Below are 20,285 nucleotides of genomic sequence, written 5' to 3' on the forward strand. Positions count from 1 at the left end.
CAAGATGATAATGTGTTTATGAGTGAACTGGTGGGAGTGGGGAGGGGGGCGAGGTATGCACATTTTATGTACAGTCAACTCCATCTAAGGGTAGATTATCTGGTTTATGGACGAACAGAGGTTAAAAATTAAGAGGTTATGCTGTGAAAAATGTAAAGAACAAGAATTCAGGAAAAAACTTCTAATTTTTTGAGGGCATTAATTGGAACTACAAGGTAATCCACAGATGCCTCATTTTATGTATTACACAGGGGACTACTCTTCCCCCTTGTCAATAAAACCTATAGTGAGGGACAGCTCATGTGGTTCTGGATCCCAAGACTGCCCAGCTGAGACCCAGAAAAGAAGAATTAGGTAAGGAAAGGGAGAAAGCAGGGACAAAGAACTTCCAACTTGAGTCCTGTTGTAATATTAAAAAAAAAAAGTAAGAACTCATCTAATAAAATAAAAAATTATGAGAGACTTTTAATAGATAACTGAACTCATTAATTGCCAACTAATTTGAATAATGGTTGGTATTCTTATACTTTTGGGTGATGTTACATTGTCCTCCCAAAAGCCAGATGTAATTCAAAATTTACACTAAATCAGTTTTTACTACATTTTGCCTAGTTTTAACTGTACTTTTTACATGAAGTTCCTCCTTCCCTTTTTCCCCCATTACCTCTGCTAAGTGAGTGGTGCCTGTCTTGGCCTGAGGCCTCCTGGCACCATTTGGTAGAAATGACCTTCCTCTACTTTTTAACCTTCTTGCAGGTTCGTGGATTGTGGAGGGTATTCCTCAGCTCATGTCTCCAGAAACTGTGAAGATCAGATGAACAATTATAAATGTCGGTTTCCTGAATGATAGGGAGATATTTTACGGTTTGTCTTTCTTTACCTCTTAAAATATGCTTAAATGAGAATTTAAAAAGCAATTTAAAGTTTCTGACAATAAATATATAAACAACATCTTTATTGACAGTGGGCCAGTAAGAACACTCAAATTTAGTTTATAGGTAACCAAAAACATTTGAAACGCAGAACACTAAAACTTCCAAGATTCATGTCGAATACAAACACGTAGTTAGATTGGACACCAAGCATAAAAAGAACAAATACTGAAATGCAAGGGGCCGGAGTTCTCAGTAAAACCAGCTTAGAGCAAGTCCCTTAACCTTATACCATTAGATTACACACGCGTCTCTGGGACCATCACATGGCTCCTGGTTAAGTGATACTCAGAAGGAAAAAAAGCAGGTCCCATGAGGTCTCAAGGAGGCTGTGTAGGGAGCAGCACCAGATGGAAGAGCAGAAAGCAGTGAAGCCCCTTCTCTGAGCCAGAGCAGCATGGTCACAGTTCTAAATGAGTGAACAAGGGTGTGGAAGATACACTCATCCTTAAGTAATTCCTACTGACTGATGCGTAGCCACGTGCTATAGACTGAATGTGTCCCCCTCTAATTCACGTTGAAACCGAATCTCCACTGTGGTGGTGTTAGGAGGTGGGGCCTTTGGGAGGCGATTAGGTCATGAGGGCAGAACACTCACGAAAGGGATTAGTGCCCTTATAAAAGGCCCCAGAAGGAGCTCCTTTGCCCTTGTACCACGTGAGGACACAGTGAAAAAATGGCTGTGTACCAGGAAACAGGCTCTCAAGACACTGAAGCTGCCAGGGCCTTGATCTTGGACTTTCCAGTCTCCAGAATTGTGAGACTGTTGTTTTATAAATTAGCCACTTAGTCTATGGTATTTTGTTATAGCAGCCAAATGGACTAAGATACCACTTCATTAAAACATATATATACATATGTGTGTGTGTGTGTGTGTGTGTGTGTATATACACACAGAGAGAGAGAGAGAGAGAGAGAGAGAGAGAGAGAGAGAGAGAGGGTGAGAGGCTCTCTATATAATTTATGGTGTGCTAGGTCTTTTACATGCGTTGTGTTAGTTAATCCTCACCACCTTATGAGAGAGGGATGATTTATTCCCACTTTACAGATAAAGAAACTGAGGCCAGAAACAGTAAGTAGCTTTTCAAGGTCACATAATTGCTAAGTGGAGGTGGCAGAATTCAAACCCAGCCTTGGAACGCCCACATTGATCTTATTTTGTTAGTCAATTATTGGCCCCCAAATGATGAATTTCTTTTCACATGAGCATTTGGAATACAGCCGTGCACTGCATGACAACATTTTGGTCAACTGTGAACCACATGTACAACAGTGGCCCCATAAGGTTAGTACCATACAGCTTAAGCGTGGAGTAGGCTATACTACCTAGGTTTGTGTAAGTACACTCTATGATGTTCACACAATGATGAAATTGCCTAACAACACATTTCTCAGAACATGTCCCCGTCATTAAATGACACATAGCTGTATTGAGAAATATCAAGTATTGTAGGCTTCTCAGGACATATAACCTCTGGTGCAACTACTTGACTCTGCCACCGTAGCACAAAAACAGCCAAACACAATACGTAAATGAATGAATGTGGCCAAGTTCCAATTAAACATTATTTACAAAAATAGGCAGCAGGATGGACTTGGTCCTTGGGTCCAGGCGAGTTTGCCAATTCCTGCTTCAGACCCTGAGTATTGAATATTAAGGTGGTGAAAAGTGTTCACCTCCTTTTCCTTTATTTTGTTCTGTGTCAGCCATTCTCCTACCCTGACGTCAGATATTGAGCCTTCCCACCCACCTTGACTCCCTTCAATGTGTGTTTTTTATTCTTTCTAAAACCTCTTCCCAATCTTTTCTATTGTTTTCTTTGATTTCCATCATTGTTGAATTTATACTTGATTCATCCTCAATGATCTTGCTCTCCACTACCACCATTTCTTTAAACTCTACTCCTCTACTTTTCCTCGATAATAGAACTAAGGTCTACAGGGAATTATAAGAAGTAAGAGGGATAATGTGGAGGGGGCGAGAGCATGGACTGGCTGCTAAATGTTCATAAAGGATAGGATCTAGGAGAGGAGAAAGAAATCTGTAACTACTTTTTTTTCCTCTATCTTTTCTATCATCTTCTTTTCACACAATAGAATAACAACAATAACTGACATTTGTATAGTGTTTTGCTAAATATTTATTTGAACTTTTGCTTTTGTGTTTCCCATCCCACTACTGGTCTTTGGTCACCCACGTAACTTATGTCAGTATGTCATCATGGTTTCATGCCTTTTCTACCTTCTTTAGGGCTCTGGGATATACCAAGATCAGCCAACATATAGGACAACAACAAGAACAACAACAAAAAATGTGGGTAAACATGAAGGCCAGAGAAATGGCAACTTCTTCTTCATGGAGGGAAGCTGCTTATCCTCAAGTGAGTCACTGTCCTGTGAGCTATTTTCCATATCTGACAGGAAGGTATGTCCTTGTGTCTCACAGCTGCTTCCGTTCTTCTTGACTGGGACCCTAAATATAATAATACATTGAACTCATCAACTTTTCAGACCCTCAACATCCCAGAGGTTTTTTCTCAAAGTGACAAACCACAGTTTACAGAAAGCAGAATAATGTAAAGAAATGAAATTTTCCTAACACTGTGATTATAGAAAACCAAGGATTCATTCAATGCCAAGGATAAGAAAAGAGGGACTTGATCAAAAACTACAGTCAAGATTTTGACCCAATCTCTACTTTAGGGTAAATTCCAGAGAGAGCAATTATCTAAATCTATGACCAGCATAATCTATGTGAACATAACTTAGAACCTGCTGTAAATACATTCTATTTATGTTCATCAAATTAGACAGTAGCTTCTTGGAGGAGGGTGAGAATCCAGAGCATATGTCAACTCAACTCTTAAGTTTTTATTGCTAATGTAAAAGAAATGATGCTCTCTGGAGAAATGACACTATCTGTGTATCTGGATCTCTACTTTGGATTCAAAGAGAAACAACGCTGTCTTTCCAATGATAAGGATATGAAACCTCCAGCTAACCTACCAAATAAAAATTCCTCACAAAGTGAGAAGCTATAACAGGGTTTTGATGTGACAGAGTGGGAGGAGCTGGATTTCACGATTATATTGCTACCCGCTCTCAAAAATTTCTTGAATTTCCACAAAAGGGTATTTGGCGGGGGCGGGTTATGGATCAAAATTTGAGATCTGTGTCTAAAAGCTTTCAAAATTATGAAATCAATGGATATAAAGAACATTCTTCTATGGCTTAAAACTATGTATTATGCCAGTAAATTTAGATGCATACACAATTGGTCCTCAAGCACCATTTTATGGGTTTTCCACCTAAACACTCAGGTATTTAACACAGTGATAAAGCCAACTTACATTTCTTCACATTCAGTAATTTTTCAAGGTTGTTCTTCAGTGTGAATTCTTTGATGTCTGATGAGGGATGAACTGCACTTAAAGCTTTTCCCACATTCATTACATCTATAAGGTTTCTCTCCAGTGTGAGTTCTCTGGTGTTGAATAAGAGCTGATGAATGAATGAAGGCTTTTCCACATTCACTACATTTGTATGGTTTCTTTCCAATATGAATTCTTTGATGTTTGGCAAAATTTGAGCTCCGGCTGAAGGTTTTCCCACATTCATTACACTGATAGGGTTTCTCTCCAGTATGAATTCTCTGATGCTGAACAAGATGTGTGCTCTGACTAAAAGTTTTTCCACATTCACTACATTCATATGGCTTTTCTCCAGTATGAACTCTCTGATGTTTAGTAAGAGATGAGCAATGGCTAAAGGCTTTCCCACATTCCTGACATTTATAGGGTTTCTCTCCAGTATGAGTTCTTTGATGTTTAATAAGTGCTGATGAATGAATGAAGGCTTTATCACATTCATTACATTCATAAGGCTTCACTCCAGTATGAATCAACTGATGCTGCACAAGATGCGTACTTCGATTAAAACCTTTCCCACATTCATTGCATTCATAAGGTCTCTCTCCAATGTGAATTCTCTGATGTATTGCAAGGGATGAGCTTTCTGTGAAGGCTTTCTTGCATTCACTGCACTCAAAGAGAATTCTAGTATGAGTTCTCTGATGTTTAGTTAAATTAGCTCTGTGGCTAAAAGATTTCCCACATTCACTGCAGCTATAGGGTTTCTCTCCGGTATGGACTCTCTGGTGTCGAATAAGCACCGAATGGTAAGTGAAGAGCTCACCACAATCATTACATTTATGAGGTTTTTTCTCTTTATAGGTTCTCTGCTTTTTCATTAAGTTTGATTTTTGTTTCAGTCTTTTTTCAAGTGTTTGAAAGGCATAGGATCCTTTGTGAACTCTGTCTTGAGTGAGAAGGACAGACTTCTGACTACAGTTTTTCCAATAAACATCATGCTCATGAGCTCTTTCTTCAGAGAGTGAGTCCACATGAGTGAACATTTCTCTCAAGTGTCTTTCCTGATCTTGCTGATTCTCTAACCAATTTTCACATTCAAGTGTTGTTTCCAAGTTGGAGTCATAGACACTATTCCTTGTCAGTCTGTCTGTCATTGCAACCTGGCATGATTCTTCTTTAGAAAAATCTTGCATTGAAGTTGCATCTTTGCTCTCAGGTCTAGTCTCCAAGTCTGAAAGAAATTGGAAATGCAAATTTCCTTTGTTTTCTGTGCTCAACAAAAAGGCAGTTCTGTAATAGGTTAAGAGTTAATGAAGGCGAAAAGCATGCCTTCAACAAGTAAGTGGATTTGACTCTTACAAGATGATTTGCAAAGAGAAGTAAATGGAGGGACATAAATGCACAGTATATGTAGAGAAAACGAGTAGACTCTATCCAGGAGAGTCAGAATGGGGGAAAGACAACCAGAAATACCAGAGAAGAAAGAGGGATGCAGATGAAGCAATATATCACTGAATAAGCTGGAAATGAGCATACACCATCAGGACAGGGGAGAAACAACTTCTTAGAGAATACCTACTCCAGGCAGTTACCACTTTAGTGTAGAGTACAGTTATGACTTCTAAGTTTCCTGTCACCCAATCCTATTCACATCCAAATATGCATTCCATTTCCAGTTTAATCTTCCATATCAATGCTTTTATAATATATCCCTGATCAAAAATCTCCTTTGATCTCCCAAAGATATAATGGAAAATATATGAAATTATATAGGCACAAGGCTATTCATTACAACATTAATTGAGGTAGCAAAAGACTGGTAACATCTCAAATATCCTACTGTAGAGAATTGATTAAATAAACTATGGTGTACACATACAATGGAGTAGTACTATGTAACTTTCAAAAAATAAGAAAGATCTCTACATATTGCTATGAAGTGATCTTCAGGATATATTAAATAAATTAAAAAATGTAGCAAGCTGCAAAGGAGTGTGTACACTTTGCTACTTTTTGTGTAGGAAAAAAAGAGAAGATACAAATATATAGACATATTTGGTTATATTTTCCGAAACCAAGGGTGGATAAATGAAACACTAATAAAAATGGTTATCTATAGGGAAAGTATCAGAAGAGAGAGGGCAGGGATGGAAGCTAGACCTTTTTAACTATATCTGATATAAATATGTTAAAACTTTTACATCCAATATAAATCTACTTTATAAAGCTAAAGTAATTTAAAGAGTGTGGTCCAAAGGAATAAATAGATAGATCAATAAAACAGAAGAGCAAGTTCAGAAATAAAGTCAAGTATAAATAGGAATTAAGGACAATACAAAGGTGATATTTCAATCAGTGAACTAAAGATAATTTGTATTTCCAACAAATGGTGCTATGACTAATTAAACATTTAGAAGAAAATTAAGCTAGATCTGTCCCTCATTCCATACAGCCAAATGACTTTTATTCATTCGTCTACTCTACCTATGCTAGGCTCTGTTCTAGGCACTCGGGAAAAACACACACAGTCCCTATGCACATGAAGGGAGAGAGAATTTAGTCTAATATTCACAAATACATATAAAAATGCACCTGTAGTAAGTACTAAGAAATAAAAGGCAAATGATGCTCAAAGAATATAAGAAGGGGAAACTAGGGAGATGAAGGGGGGCTTCACTGAGGAAGTAAATCACTGAGCTGAAATGAAAGTGGGGTTGGGGTTCTGGTGAGTGTTTCAGGTGACAGGTACAAAAGCACTGAGGTGAGAGGGACATCCAAGAAAAGCACGGCGGCAGACAGCATGGACTCTGGAATCAGAGCACATGAATTTATTCCCAGCTCTGCCACTTACTAGCTGTGTGAGCTGGGGCAAGTTATTTAACCTCTCTATTTCCGTTTATTTATCTGTCAGATGGGGCAATAACAGTACCTACTTCATGAGGAATAACAATATCTACCTTAATGAGCATTAAATGAGAATAGTTATAAAGCACTTAAAACTGTGATACAGCGTAAGTGCTGTATAAGTGTTTGTTAAATAAATAAAACATAAATTGATATAAGGCTAATATAGGTAGGTGTAGGTAGAGATCTCAAAGTGCGGTCAGTCAGTGGATCCCTGGCAGTCTGTAAGTTCAAAACTATTTTCAAAATAATGCTTACATATTATTTGCCTTTTTCACTGTCTTGACACTTGCACTGATGTTGCAAAAGTAACGGTGGTAAAACTGCTCATGACTTAGCACGGATCAGGACAATGACATCAAACTTAACTAGTAGTTATAGTATTGTTCCCCACCATGTACTCTTGGTTAAAAAAAATGCCAGTTTCACTTAATGTCTGAGGTAACAGTAAACATTAATTACTTTTATTAAATTTCAAATCTTGAACATACACCTTTTTAATATTCTGGATTGATGAAACAGGAAATATTCATGAAGCAATTCTGTTCATATCAAAGTATGATGGTCTCTTAAAGAAAACCACATAGGGGATCCTCTGAGTTGTGACTTGAACTAGCCACTTTATTCATAGACCACCATTTTTACCTGAAGGAACAACTGACAGACAAACTGTAACCCATTTGGGTATCTGGCAAATATTTTCTCAAAAATGAACAAACTGAGCCTGTCACTTTAAGGAAAATAACTAAAGTATTTGATAAAATTTGAGCTTTCAGGCAGCAATTAGAATTTTAGAAAACTTTTATCTACCACTGGTAGCTTGATAGTTTTCTAATACTTAAAAGACTTTTCTGATAAGGTCAGTGGTGATTTTAAAAACTGTGATTTTTTAAATATTGCATACTGTAATGTGTCAATATTTGGAAGATCTGCATTGAGTGACCTGATATTTTCCAAAAGATCAATAGATTTTAATGTAAGAGTATGAAAAATTCATGGATATGGTTTCAGATGCCATACTATATCTAATCTTTAAGAAACTCCCACTTGCCCAGTTTTGGTATAGTATCAGAATAGCCACAATTATCTGAAAAAGCTATAAAAAGCTCCCTTTTCCAACTAGATATTGGTGTGAGGCTGGATTTTCGTCATACGGGTCAACCAAAACAACACATCACAACAAATGGCCTTCAGAAGAAGGTGTGAGAATATAGCTGTCTTCTATTAAGCCATACATCAAAGAGATCTGCAAAATTTAAAACAATGCCATTCTTTTCAAGAATATTTTTTGTTGCAGAAAATAGTTGTTTTATAAAAATTATGTTATTTATGTAATGGGTTTATAATTTTTTTTTTTTTGCTGGGAAAGATTTGTCCCGAGCTAACATCTGTTGCCAATCTTCCCCCATCCCCTCGCCCCCAAAGCCCCAGAACATAGTTGTATATTCTAGTTGTAAGTCCTTCTAGTTCTTTGATGTGAGCTACTGCCACAGCATGGCTACTGACAGACAAGTGGTGTGGTTCCACAACTGGGAACCAAACCTAGGCTGCCGAAGTGGTGAGAGTGCCAAACTTTAACCACTAGGCCATCAGGGCTGGCTCTATAATTTTTATTTTTATTTTTTTGAGGAAGATTGGCCCTGCACTAACATCTGTTGCCAATCTTTCTCTTTTTTCTCCCCAAAGCTCCGGTACATAGTTGTGCACCATAGTTGTAGAGTTGTAGCTCTTCTATATGGGACACCGCCTCAGCACGGCTTGATGAGTGGTGAGTAGGTCCGTGCCCAGGATCTGAACCAGTGAACCCTGGGCTGCTGAAGCAGAACACGCGCACCTAACTGCTACGCCACCAGACCGGCCCCGTCTATAGTTGTTATTTTTAAATGAATTATCTAATAGTTTAAAATCTTTCTCAGTTTTAATTTCTAATACAGTAAGTACTGGTAGATAAAACCCACATAAACAAAAGCTCTTTAGGGTCTTCAATTATTTTTGTAGTTAAATTCGGTCTTATGATGCCAAAACCTTTAAGAACTGCTAAGACAGAGTACAAAAATGGAGGGAGAGTAGTTGTGAGATAAGGTTGGAATAATGAGTAAAAGATAGATTTTGCCAGACTTTGTTGGCCTCAAGGATTTTGGTTGTTATCCTAAGAGCAATGGAAAGCCATTGAAATGTTTTAAGCAAAAGGGTGATACCACCAGATTTTGAAAACATCACTCTCACTAAGACATAAAGAATGGGGGGCTGGCCCAGTGGCGTAGTGTTTGGGTTTACATGCTCCACTTCAGCGGCCCGGGGTTCACAGGTTTGGATCCCGGGCACAGACTTACACATTGCTTATCAAGCCATTCTGTGGTGGCATCCCATATATAAAATAGAGGAAGATTGACACAGATGTTAGCTCAGGGACAATCTTCCTCAAGCAAAAAGAGGAAAATTGGCAACAGGCGTTAGCTCACGGCCAATCTTCCTCACCAAAAAAATTAAAAGAAAAAAAGAATGGAGTATATGGGGACAAAGGTTGAATCAGGAAGATTATTATAGTAGTCCAGGCAAACAAAAGGGAGATGGAGGGATATTAACAATGAAGAAATGTTCGGAATATAATTAGATAAACACAATGATGAATTGGATAAAGGAGAGAGACGGAAGTATAAAGACTGTTCATAGATTTCTGGCTTGCATAATTTGATAAGACAGTGAGTGTCATTTAAGACAATTATTGGAAAAGGATCCTGCTGGAGGGGATGGAAAATTTGGGCATATATCAGGCATTCAGTTTTAAACAAGTTGTATTGAGGCGAATTTGACATAAGCAAATGGAGACATCAGATAGTTACACAAACTTTCAGAGCAGGAGCCCCAAGGAGAGGTCTAGGATGGAAACACAAATTTGGGATTAGTCTAGATAGAGATGATAATTTGGTTGTGGGAATGGATGAGACTGCAGAAGGAGAAAGTGGAGGCTGCAAACAGGTGACCAGTTGGACACAAATCTGACCCTCAGACATGTTTTGTTTGGCCCACGTTGTTTATACAAATTTTTGAGATTAGTTACCAGCATTTAAAAGCAGGGAGATTTCACACAGAAATTCAAATTTTAAGTTTCTCTCAAAAAACACTAGAAGCATACTGAATGACAACAACCAATTAGAGCAGAGGTTGGCAACTAGAGCCCACTGCCTATTTTTCTAAATAAAGTTTTATTGGAACACAACCATATCCGTTCTTTTACGAATTGTGTATGACTGCTTTCACACTACCACGGCAGATTGAGTAGCTGCAGCAGAGACCACATGTCCCACAAAGCCTACTTTATTTATTATCTAACCCCTTACATAAGTTTGCCAGCCCCTGAGCTAGAGCTAATGGACTACCCCTTTCAGTTGAGGCATGTGCTCATCCAGTTTACCAGTCCCCACCCTGCTTGCTTCACTCAGTTATACTACATCCTAGCCCATGCAGGCACTCACATTTATGATGCCAGGTATACAGAGGGAAGGGGGATTCAAACCCAACCTTGAGCAATTCAAACATTTAATTGTTCAGAAAAGAAAGCTAAGAATATATAACCAGAGAAGTAAGAGCCAATTCCAAATGGATTAGGGATTTAAAGGAAAAATTAAAAGACAAATATACCAGAAGAGAACAGAAGCAAATACTTCTGTAATCTTGGAGTAAGAAAGGACTTTCTCTGCACTAATTAAAAGACAGAAAATAAAAGATTGTAATACACTAAATTTGTACATTAAAAAGCATAGCAAAACTGAAAGGCAAAAAGCTACAAAAAATATCTATAATATAATAAAGAATAAATACCTCATATGTGAAGAGTTCTAACAGATCACTATGAAAATGGCAATATCTCCCACAAAAAAAAGCAGAAGGGTAGTGAATAGGCAAGTCACAAAAACAGACAGGCCTACGAGGGGAAAAAGACGTATCCATAATCACAGGGGAAGATTTTAAAACTCTCTCGGTATTCAAAAGAACAAAAAGATTAAAAAAAATAGAATATTAAGGGAAGATTTTCTTAAGGAGATATGGATACTATAACATATAGTCATTAAAATAGTATGTTATTGGAGCACAGACAGACAAGTAAACCAGAGAGCCTAGAAACAGACCCAAGTATATATGGGACCTGGGTTTACTGCAGAGTTGGCATTATAAATCAGTGACAAAAGACAGGTTTTTCAATAAAGGATGCTGGATTATGGGCTTTAAGCATGGAAAAAGATAAAATTAGTTCCCTATTTCACACCATAAATAAGAAAACCTACTTTGTAAAACAAAACTCAAAAATTTTAGAATAAAGTACAGATTATCTTCCTGACATTAGAATAAGGAAGACAATTCACAAAAAGCACTAACCAGAAAAAAAATGATAAATCTGATAACATTAAAATTTTAAAATTCTGCATGCATAAGCTACCGTAAAACAAAATAAGCCACAGACTAAAAGAATCAATTTTTTTCTTACTGATTTGTAATGGTACCTCTGTCACACATACTAATGGATCTAAAATACATAAAGAACTCCAACAAATCAAAAAAAAGATGTGAATGGCCCAACAGGCAAAGGATATCAATGGATAATTTACAAAAGAGGAAACCTGTAACAGCTAATAAATATAAGAAATACTCAAACTTGCCTATAACGAGAGAAATGTAAATAAAAAAACATGAAATGCTATTTCATGCCCATCAGACTGACAAAAATCACTAAATGTAGCAGCATGAACTGTTGGCCAGGATGGTGGTGAGATGTTGGCAGTTCCTAATAAAGCTAACCATGTGATACTTTAAAACTCAGTAATTCTTATTCTGGTTATCTACCCTAAACCAACTCTCAAAATGGACATAAGGAGTCAATAAAAGGATGATCAGTGCAATTTTCTTTCTAATAGCAAAGAAATAAAATAAACTATTCAGTTTATTCACACAATGGACTTACTCCATAGTAGTTAAAATGAATAAACATAATTCATATGTATTAACATAGATTAATATCAAAATACAACATGAAGTTTAAAAAAGCCAGATTACAAAGAAAAAGTATAACATCATACTATATATACATATTGTTTTTTGTACATATGTACAAACATTAGAATGATTCACACCAACTGGACCAACTTATTTCTAGGGAGAAAATGAAAGGACTTTAACTAAATCTGTGACATTTTTTATTTCTTAAAAAGTAAAAGATACCACACATCTGTAAGAATGGCTAAAATGAAAAAGACAGTCAATACTATGTCTTGGTGAGGAGGCAGAGCAACTAGAACTCATAGTCTGCTAGTAGGAATGTAATTGGTAGGACGTTGGAAACCCGTTTGGCAATATCTATCAGAAGTGAATGTGCACCTACGCCCTGATCCAACAATTCCACTTATATGCATATATCCAACAGAAATGCATATGTGTTCACCAAAAGACACATAAAAGAACATACATAGCAGCACTATTCATATAGCCCCAAACTGGAAACTACCAAAATGCCCATCTCAGGAGAATGGATAAACAGGTGTAACGACATAATGAAAGACTGTACAACAATGAGAATGAGCAAACTACAACTACGTCTAACAACATGATGTACCTCACAGTAATCTTCAGTGAAGGAAGCCAGACACAAGAGTATCTACAATATGGTTCTGTTTATATAAAGTTCAAGAACAGTCAAAACTAATCTGTGGTGTCAGAAGTTAGGATAAGGTTACCCTTAGAAGGAGGTGACTTAAAGACAGCACAAGGGTGCTGCTTGGGGTGCTGGTAAGGTTGTTTCTTGATCTGGGCGCTAGTTACATGAATGTGTTCAGTTTGTGAAAATTCGTAGAACTGTACAAGTTATGATATTTTTATCTATTTTATATTGCAAAAAAAAAGGAAGAAAAAGAAAGAGGCAAATGAAGCAAGATATTAGCATGTGTTTGATCTTGGCAGTGGATACATGTGTTATTTCATTTTCTCAACTTTTGTATGTATTTAAAATGCTATATAATTTAAAGTATTTTAAAAATCAAAGTATGTAGACACTTCTAATATTCTTTCTTAAGCACTGAAAAGTGCCACTTCTTCACTGTCCTGTGGGGCTGTTACTTCTGAAGACTCTCATCTATCTGACTCACCTGAATAGCCACTTTTGGGGACTTTTCTCTCAAGCATCAATGGTTCTTTTCCATTCTCCAAATCGTAGTTCTCAGGCTTGGAAACTGGAAGCCCTGCTCATGAAAAAAAAAAGAAGAAGAAAGAAATGAGACTTAGCTATTTGTGATGAGCACAAAGATCTATCCTAGAGCATAGTCCCAACTCCTTGATCTGACAGGATATTACAGGAGGATCTGGAGACCTGGAGTGAGGGAAGATAGATCTCTAAATGAAGCTTAATCTGCAGCAAGAATCTGTGCCTGGTAAGGAGTTGATATGTGTGTGAAAACACAAATGTTTTTGCCTGTCAAAAAAGAAGAGAATTTCTTTCTTTACTGAGGAAGTCCCAGGGAGATGCTGCAGATAAGCCCTTAGCTTAGAGAAGAAGTTGGAGAAAGCCAGACCTCAGGGGCAGCACACAAGGTTGTGACTGTGGTAACCAGAGTTTTTGTCTTCTAATGTTTTTTTCTTTCTTCCTTCTTCAGTTACTAGAACCTGCTTTCTTAGGGAATTTGTTACATGAGGTTTGGGAGGGGCTAACATAGTTCCTTCCACCCCTCATATGAACACATACACATATATACACACACACACACACACACGTGCACACAGGCGGGCACAAGATCCAAACTGGTCAGAGTAGCCTATCTCCCTGGCTCTAGTAACTGTTTCATTGATGGACATGTGACCCTATTTGCTCAAACTCCCAGGATAGAAGTTCTATCTTTTTTTGCCTACCTTTCTAACTAGAAGAATAACGTAACCCTGGAGCTGCCAATGGTCATTTTTGCCACACGGGGAGATCCTAAGAATAAAGCCAGTATAGGGCAAAGCAAGCCACGTGATTAAAAAAAATAAATAAAAGAAATTCCTGAGAATATACTTGATCCCTGACTCAAGATTTTTTTCCCCTTTAAACTAGTGTGAACTAGGTTTCTGTCACTTTGAATTCAAAGAATCCGGATATAAAACAAGCATAGACATTTCACCAAGAACCTAGGAAAGACACAGATTTTCTCTGGTCCCAAAGAGATTAACACTTTATGATGCCTGAATGCAAAAGTGAAGGCTGTCTTAAGCTATTTCAGTTTCAATAAAGTAATGATGTCCCCATGAGCAGATTCCAGAGTCACAAGGAGAACCCATCCTTACAAAGCGAGACCAGGCTCCTATAGTTCTCCAGCATCACGTCCCTTTGTGCAGGATCCAGCTTCCCCCACTCCTCTGGGGTAAAGTCCATGGCCACATCCTTGAATGTCACTGATGCCTAAGACACAAAACATACTTTTGTTCACCATCGTTCACTCGATAGTCTCCCTTTCACCCCCTAGTTTCTGTTGGCCCTGGAGTAGGCACGTGAGATATATTCAATAGGGGAAATGACTGTAATAAATGACAAGCATTCTAGTGTATTCAGATTCTGAATATTCTACATAAAGTCACTGGGTATCAATTATGTGCCAGGCACACTGTCCTAGATTCAATATGAGAACCAAAAGAAATAAGACCATGGCTTCTCCATTGAGAGACTCTAATTTTTCTGGGGAATAGAGTTAAAAACATGAACCAATGAGTCAACAATGTAGTTTGGGAAAGTAAACAAAATATAAGCAGAGGAAAAAAAAGTATATCTGCATAATTCTCCTTGTGAGTCCTCAATAAAAACCTGAATCAATCTAGCCAATCAATCAGAAGATGAACTGAAATACAGAATTTGTGAATGGAGAAGTCATGGAATGAAAAGATGAGCAGTGAGCACCAAATCCACTTAAGCACAGAATTAATTCAAAGCAAAAAGCATTAAATTGGAAAATGACAGCAACAAAATAATCAAGGGTACAGATAAAACTTGTAAATGTTTATGTGTTATGTGTAAATATCATAGGATTAAGTTAATATTAAGACAAAAAATACAAAAACTATATGGAGATAAATATGTATCAGTATTGAACATTTCTCTTTAAGTAAAGCTATAAAGAATAAAAATAATATTCCAAGATTGTAGAAATAAATATATAGCAAAAGCTACAACTGGATAGAAAACACCTTCTATTTAAACATTCATAAAGCATCTGTAAAAAGTAACAAAGTAAATGTCAATAAATTCCAAAACAGAAATAGAACAGAGCAATAACTGATGATAACTGGAAAAAATATATCAAAATTTCAAAATAATAATGAAATAAAATGCAAAAACCAATGCCAAATGGCTAAAATTTTACTCAAAGGAAATTTCATAGCTTTAAACATTTCCATTTCATAAAAAAATAATGTAAATAAATGAACAAAGCATACAAGTCAAATTAGAGAAAGAACACCAACAACAAACTAAGGAAAACAGAAAGAATTACAGGATAAAAGCAGAAATTAAGGGGGAAAAAATGAGAAAAATAGGACAGCTGGGAAAGCTGAATAAAGTCAGTAGATTATAGTATTATACCAATGTTAACTTCTGGATTTTGGAAAGAGAATAATAAAGCAAAGTAAAATGTTAACATTTGAAGAATCTGAATGGAGAGTATATGAGAAATCTTTCTACTATTTGCAACATTTCTTTAAATGTTAAATTATTTTAAACTAAAGTTTCCAAAAATGGAAATAATCTGAGACTTAAACAATACAAGAATCATCCTTGGGGAAAAAAAAATAGTAAAAATCATTAAGTAGCCACTATGTAGACAAAATATTATGAGGAAAAATGACCTTGATCCTACAATCTGCCCATCTACAGCTAAACTGACACTCAGTGGGAATTAACTAACAAACGTTTAAAAGAAAAAAAAATCAGAACAAAAATGCAAACTGGGGGCCGGCCCCATGGCTTAGCGGTTAAGTGTGCGCGCTCCGCTACCGGCTGCCCAGGTTCGGAACCCCGGGCACGCACCGATGCACCGCTTCTCTGGCCATGCTGAGGTGGCATCCCACATACAGCAAGTAGAAGGATGTGCAACTATGACATACAACTATCTACTGGGGCTTTGGGGAAAAAAAAAAAAGGAGGAGGATTGGCAATAGATGTTAGCTTAGAGCTGGTCTTCCTCAGCAAAAAGAGGAGGATTAGCATGGATGTTAGCTCAGGGCTGATCTTCCTCACAAAAAAAAAATAAAACTGTTTAAAAAAAAAAAAAATGCAAACTGTTGCCCAAAAGACAGAAAAAAATACAAAAGAAGAAACAAAGAAAGCATAGTAAACAGAATTATACAAATCCCATGGCAAGAAAAATTTGAAACATACAAGTAATTGTATTAATGTGAATGAGTTAATTTCTCTTATAAAAAGGTTTTTTAAAAAAGTCACATCCTGTTTACAGAAAGGACACCCAAACAAAAACCCCAAAGTTGGGGATGGGGGTAAATGGATGGAAATTTGTATACCACATGTCCCAATACAGCAGTTCAAGCTCAACAAAAACATATGGAAAAATATACATCAAACTGTTATCCTCAGTAGGGAAAGGTGGGGGACTGAATTTGGGGAGGTAAGTAATATTATCTTTATATATATTTATACATGTCTGTGTCGTTCACCTGGTTACAATCAGCAAGAATTAAAACTTTGTTTTTAAAAATCTAATAAGTAAAAGATAAAAAAATAGCCCAGGCAAATTATAGTAAGAAAGACAGTTGCAATACTGGCATCAAACAAAATCTAATGCAATGCAAAAAGGACAAAGAGAGTTTTTAAAATTTCCATAAAAGGTTTAATCCACCCTAATGCTATAAAAGTCTTGAATCTAATATCAAAGTGTTGAAATATATAAAGCATTCACCCTTCTTCTGGTACCTGTATCTTGATTTTCCTCTGGCTACTATGCCTGGCCACTTTTAGTCTGTGTAGTTCAGAAAGTACTACTTCCATCTCTGACCCGTGGGTGAGATGTGTGTTTGTATGTATTTGTGCAGGTATATGCTCTAGGTCTGACCAACTAGACAATTACACTTAGATCTGGCCAATAATGGTCCAAGAATGGGCCTAATACCTGTTAAAGAGTTAATCCCAGGACTTCTGCTGGAATGACTAGGAGAGAAGATGCCCTTTCTCTCTGGTCTTCAACATGGGAAGATGTAAGCCTACACTTCTTAGGGACCAGCACTAGGAAAAAAGCCTGCTTGAGAGCAAAACCCACAGAGAGAAAAGAAAAGGTCAGTGAAATGGAGAGAATAGGTTCTAATGCTACTACTTGAGCTCTATTTCTAGCCAGACCTGGATTTTTCAGTTATGTTGGTCAATAAATACCTCTTTTTGCTTAAGCCAGTTTGAGCTGAGTTTTCATCAACTGTAGCTTAAAGCTTCTTGACTAATAAAGTCTTCAATACTAATGTAAGGTAGTTGAGAAATCAAGAGAGATGAGCAAGTATATAAGGATGCTGAGAAGTGACTTTTACAAATAGTACCAATATGCAGCATCTACTTTTTACACTTTGGACTACAGTAGCAAAGAGAAAGGCTAATTGAGGAATCTTTGGGTTGTGGCATGCCACACACATCATGGAGAGCTCCTTTCTTCTACCCAACTTCTTGTAATAAAAATTTTCAAACATACAAAAAGGTGAAAGACTAACACACTAATCACTCATGCAGTATGACCACCACTTAATTCAACAATTCTTAATATTTGCCGTTGGGGTGAGGACTGGAATAAGTTGCAGACATGATAACACTTCATCTCTAAAATACCTCCGCATTCATCATCTTGGAGGCCTGGGTTCTGCCTCTTTAAATGAAGCCTTCCATAGGCCTTCCTCTTCCAGCCCTCCTTTGAACTATTTGAGTACTTATTACTTATTCATAATTCATTTCAGCACTTAAGGTGCTTTCTTAAATTCCTACTTAGCAGTCCCATGTATGTTGTTTCCACTAGAGAAACATAAATTTTAAGAGGTATGCACCACATTTTCTTTTAAAATAGTTTTCTAAATTACCAAGCACAGAAATTAGCATAATAGGCTAATGAAAAGTAATGTTCCTTACATGCCTGTTGAGTGACAATAAATTACTGGATGGAGAAGATACCATGGGTAAGTAGAAAACATTTTCTGAGTCCATTAGTCACCCCAGTAGTCTCTTAGAATTAGAACTCAGCTCTCCAGATGGGCTCTAGTGGACAAAGAAAGAAACTCCACATCAAAAAGAAGGGAGTGTATCTGCACTCTGAGAAATAAGGCGGGGTTTCAATCATCAGTAGAGACTCACACTCACCTGGGATCTGGCTGTGAGGCGCAGAGCTGCCACTTCTCCCTCCTCTGTGCTATTCTCTTGGGAAAAGGAAGAATCCTGGGAAGACAGAGCTAAAGGCAAGAAAGCAGTAATGATGGGGCCTAGATCTATTTTGTGACTCAGGTTTACAAGTCTAAAAATCCCTCCACCATACTAATGATGCTCCCTACACACACCAGAACTGAAGGGAGCCCCAAACCCGGGTTCCCAAGATCATGGAGAATGTCCAGGAATGTTGCTACTTGGGGGCTTAAATTCATTCAGTTGCTATAACTATAACACATACTGGAAGATGGCACTCTCTGATCTAGAAATTAGAATAAGTCAGTTTATTCCCAAACTTAATCTACATTAAATTAATATCAGAAAAATAGGGTCAATGGTTCTCAAAAGTCACTCTGCAAGCTTATTACAATGTAGATTGCTGGAACCCACCTCCAAATAATTATCATTAGTTGAGTCTGGGGTACAATTTAGAAATCTAACTAGCACCCCCGTGGTAATTCTGATGTAGGTCACAGATCAAACTTCAAGAAAAACTAGTCTAGTAGAACTGGAAGTTAGTCACTGACTTCAATGCTTGTTTTCTACTATGTAAAAGAAAAAAACGTGCTTTATTGAAATCATAGGATATTGTGCAAAGAGGGATAAAATGTGTGGGAAAATATTTTTGCCAACCAAAAAGCTAAATTCTCAGACTCATTGATCGAGGCTAGGATGGCATAATCATTTGGGAGAAAGAACATGTGAGGAAAAGTAATTGAGGCTATGCTTGTGCCTTAGAAGCTAACATGTCGCTCCCACTTTGGGGGTGGCTTTGAAGGTTCCACTGTGCACCCAGCTGGAGTGGAGGGCGAGGTGATGCCGTACCAAGCCCTCCACTCTCACTCAGAGAACCCATCCATCACCCACACAAAGGAGATGGACAGCGCTCTCTGACAAGAGCCACTCCCTTGAGGCAACTGATCTCCCATCCGGAGGAAGCATTTTGCCCTTCCACAAGACAGGTTCGACACTTCAGCAGTTCTCACCTCTCTTGGGCATTTCGGCCAAATCTGTCTCCATGATCACCACTTCCTCCCGGTTCTGAAGATTCTGATCTTCCCCCTGTCCACGCAAAATAACCAATAACCATTCTATAGATAAGAGAAACAAGGTGAGTTTACTTAAGCCAGAGTGAGGATTATAACCTGGGAAGGCCTTAGAAAGCGTTTGGGAGAAGCATGGTTTTCAGTACAGTCTTACATCTTTTCAGAACAAAGAACATACATTAAACACACCCAGGATACATATTCATCAAAGTTTCAAAGAAGTATTCAGTTGCAAATTAGCAGATCTACATGACCATGATGTCAGGAAAGGGACTAACCCCAGCATTACCAATAGGGCATTACCAATAGGGTATAGGAGGGCAGGTATGTATTCTTATCTTAGGAGAGTGCATTCTTTACTTTAATGGTTAAGCACATGTACAATGTATGTTTGATAGGCCATAAGTCAGGCTTTTGAGTTCAAGCCGAATCAGTTTTGAAACCAAATAGTTACCCCATATACCTCAATATGTGAGAATCTCTTGTCACCCCCAATTCAGACCTCTCTGGGCAAGAGAGTGAGAAGCACCGATGCCTCCTGGTCCTCCTTCCTGCCTTTCCTCTAGGAGCTCTGCTGAAAGGCTTGGGTCGGGTTTCTTCCTCACCCGCGAGC

General features: G+C 37.6%; 1 protein-coding gene across 6 annotated transcripts; it reads right to left on the reverse strand.

The window, feature by feature from the left end:
- Nucleotides 1–462: 462 nt before the first annotated feature.
- ZNF286A (zinc finger protein 286A) lies at nucleotides 463–20,285 on the reverse strand. 6 transcript variants are annotated; one of them, XM_058559662.1, is made up of 7 exons: nucleotides 20,136–20,285; nucleotides 19,613–19,688; nucleotides 18,564–18,652; nucleotides 14,516–14,630; nucleotides 13,345–13,437; nucleotides 4,283–5,534; nucleotides 463–801 (listed from the first exon to the last, which is right to left on the reverse strand). In XM_058559662.1, the coding sequence occupies exons 2-6, from the start codon at nucleotides 19,644–19,646 to the stop codon at nucleotides 4,306–4,308; spliced, it is 1,560 nt and encodes a 519-aa protein (XP_058415645.1). In that variant the 5' UTR covers nucleotides 19,647–19,688; nucleotides 20,136–20,285; the 3' UTR covers nucleotides 463–801; nucleotides 4,283–4,305. The 6 variants fall into 6 exon arrangements, with proteins under 6 accessions (XP_058415645.1, XP_058415644.1, XP_058415643.1 ...); XM_058559661.1 differs by lacking the exon at nucleotides 463–801 and adding an exon at nucleotides 2,743–3,405 and having other exon boundaries at nucleotides 20,136–20,284; XM_058559660.1 differs by lacking the exon at nucleotides 463–801 and having other exon boundaries at nucleotides 2,743–5,534; nucleotides 20,136–20,284.

This window comes from Diceros bicornis, chromosome 18 (genome assembly GCF_020826845.1).
Source record: "Diceros bicornis minor isolate mBicDic1 chromosome 18, mDicBic1.mat.cur, whole genome shotgun sequence".
Classification (NCBI taxonomy): domain Eukaryota; kingdom Metazoa; phylum Chordata; class Mammalia; order Perissodactyla; family Rhinocerotidae; genus Diceros; species Diceros bicornis.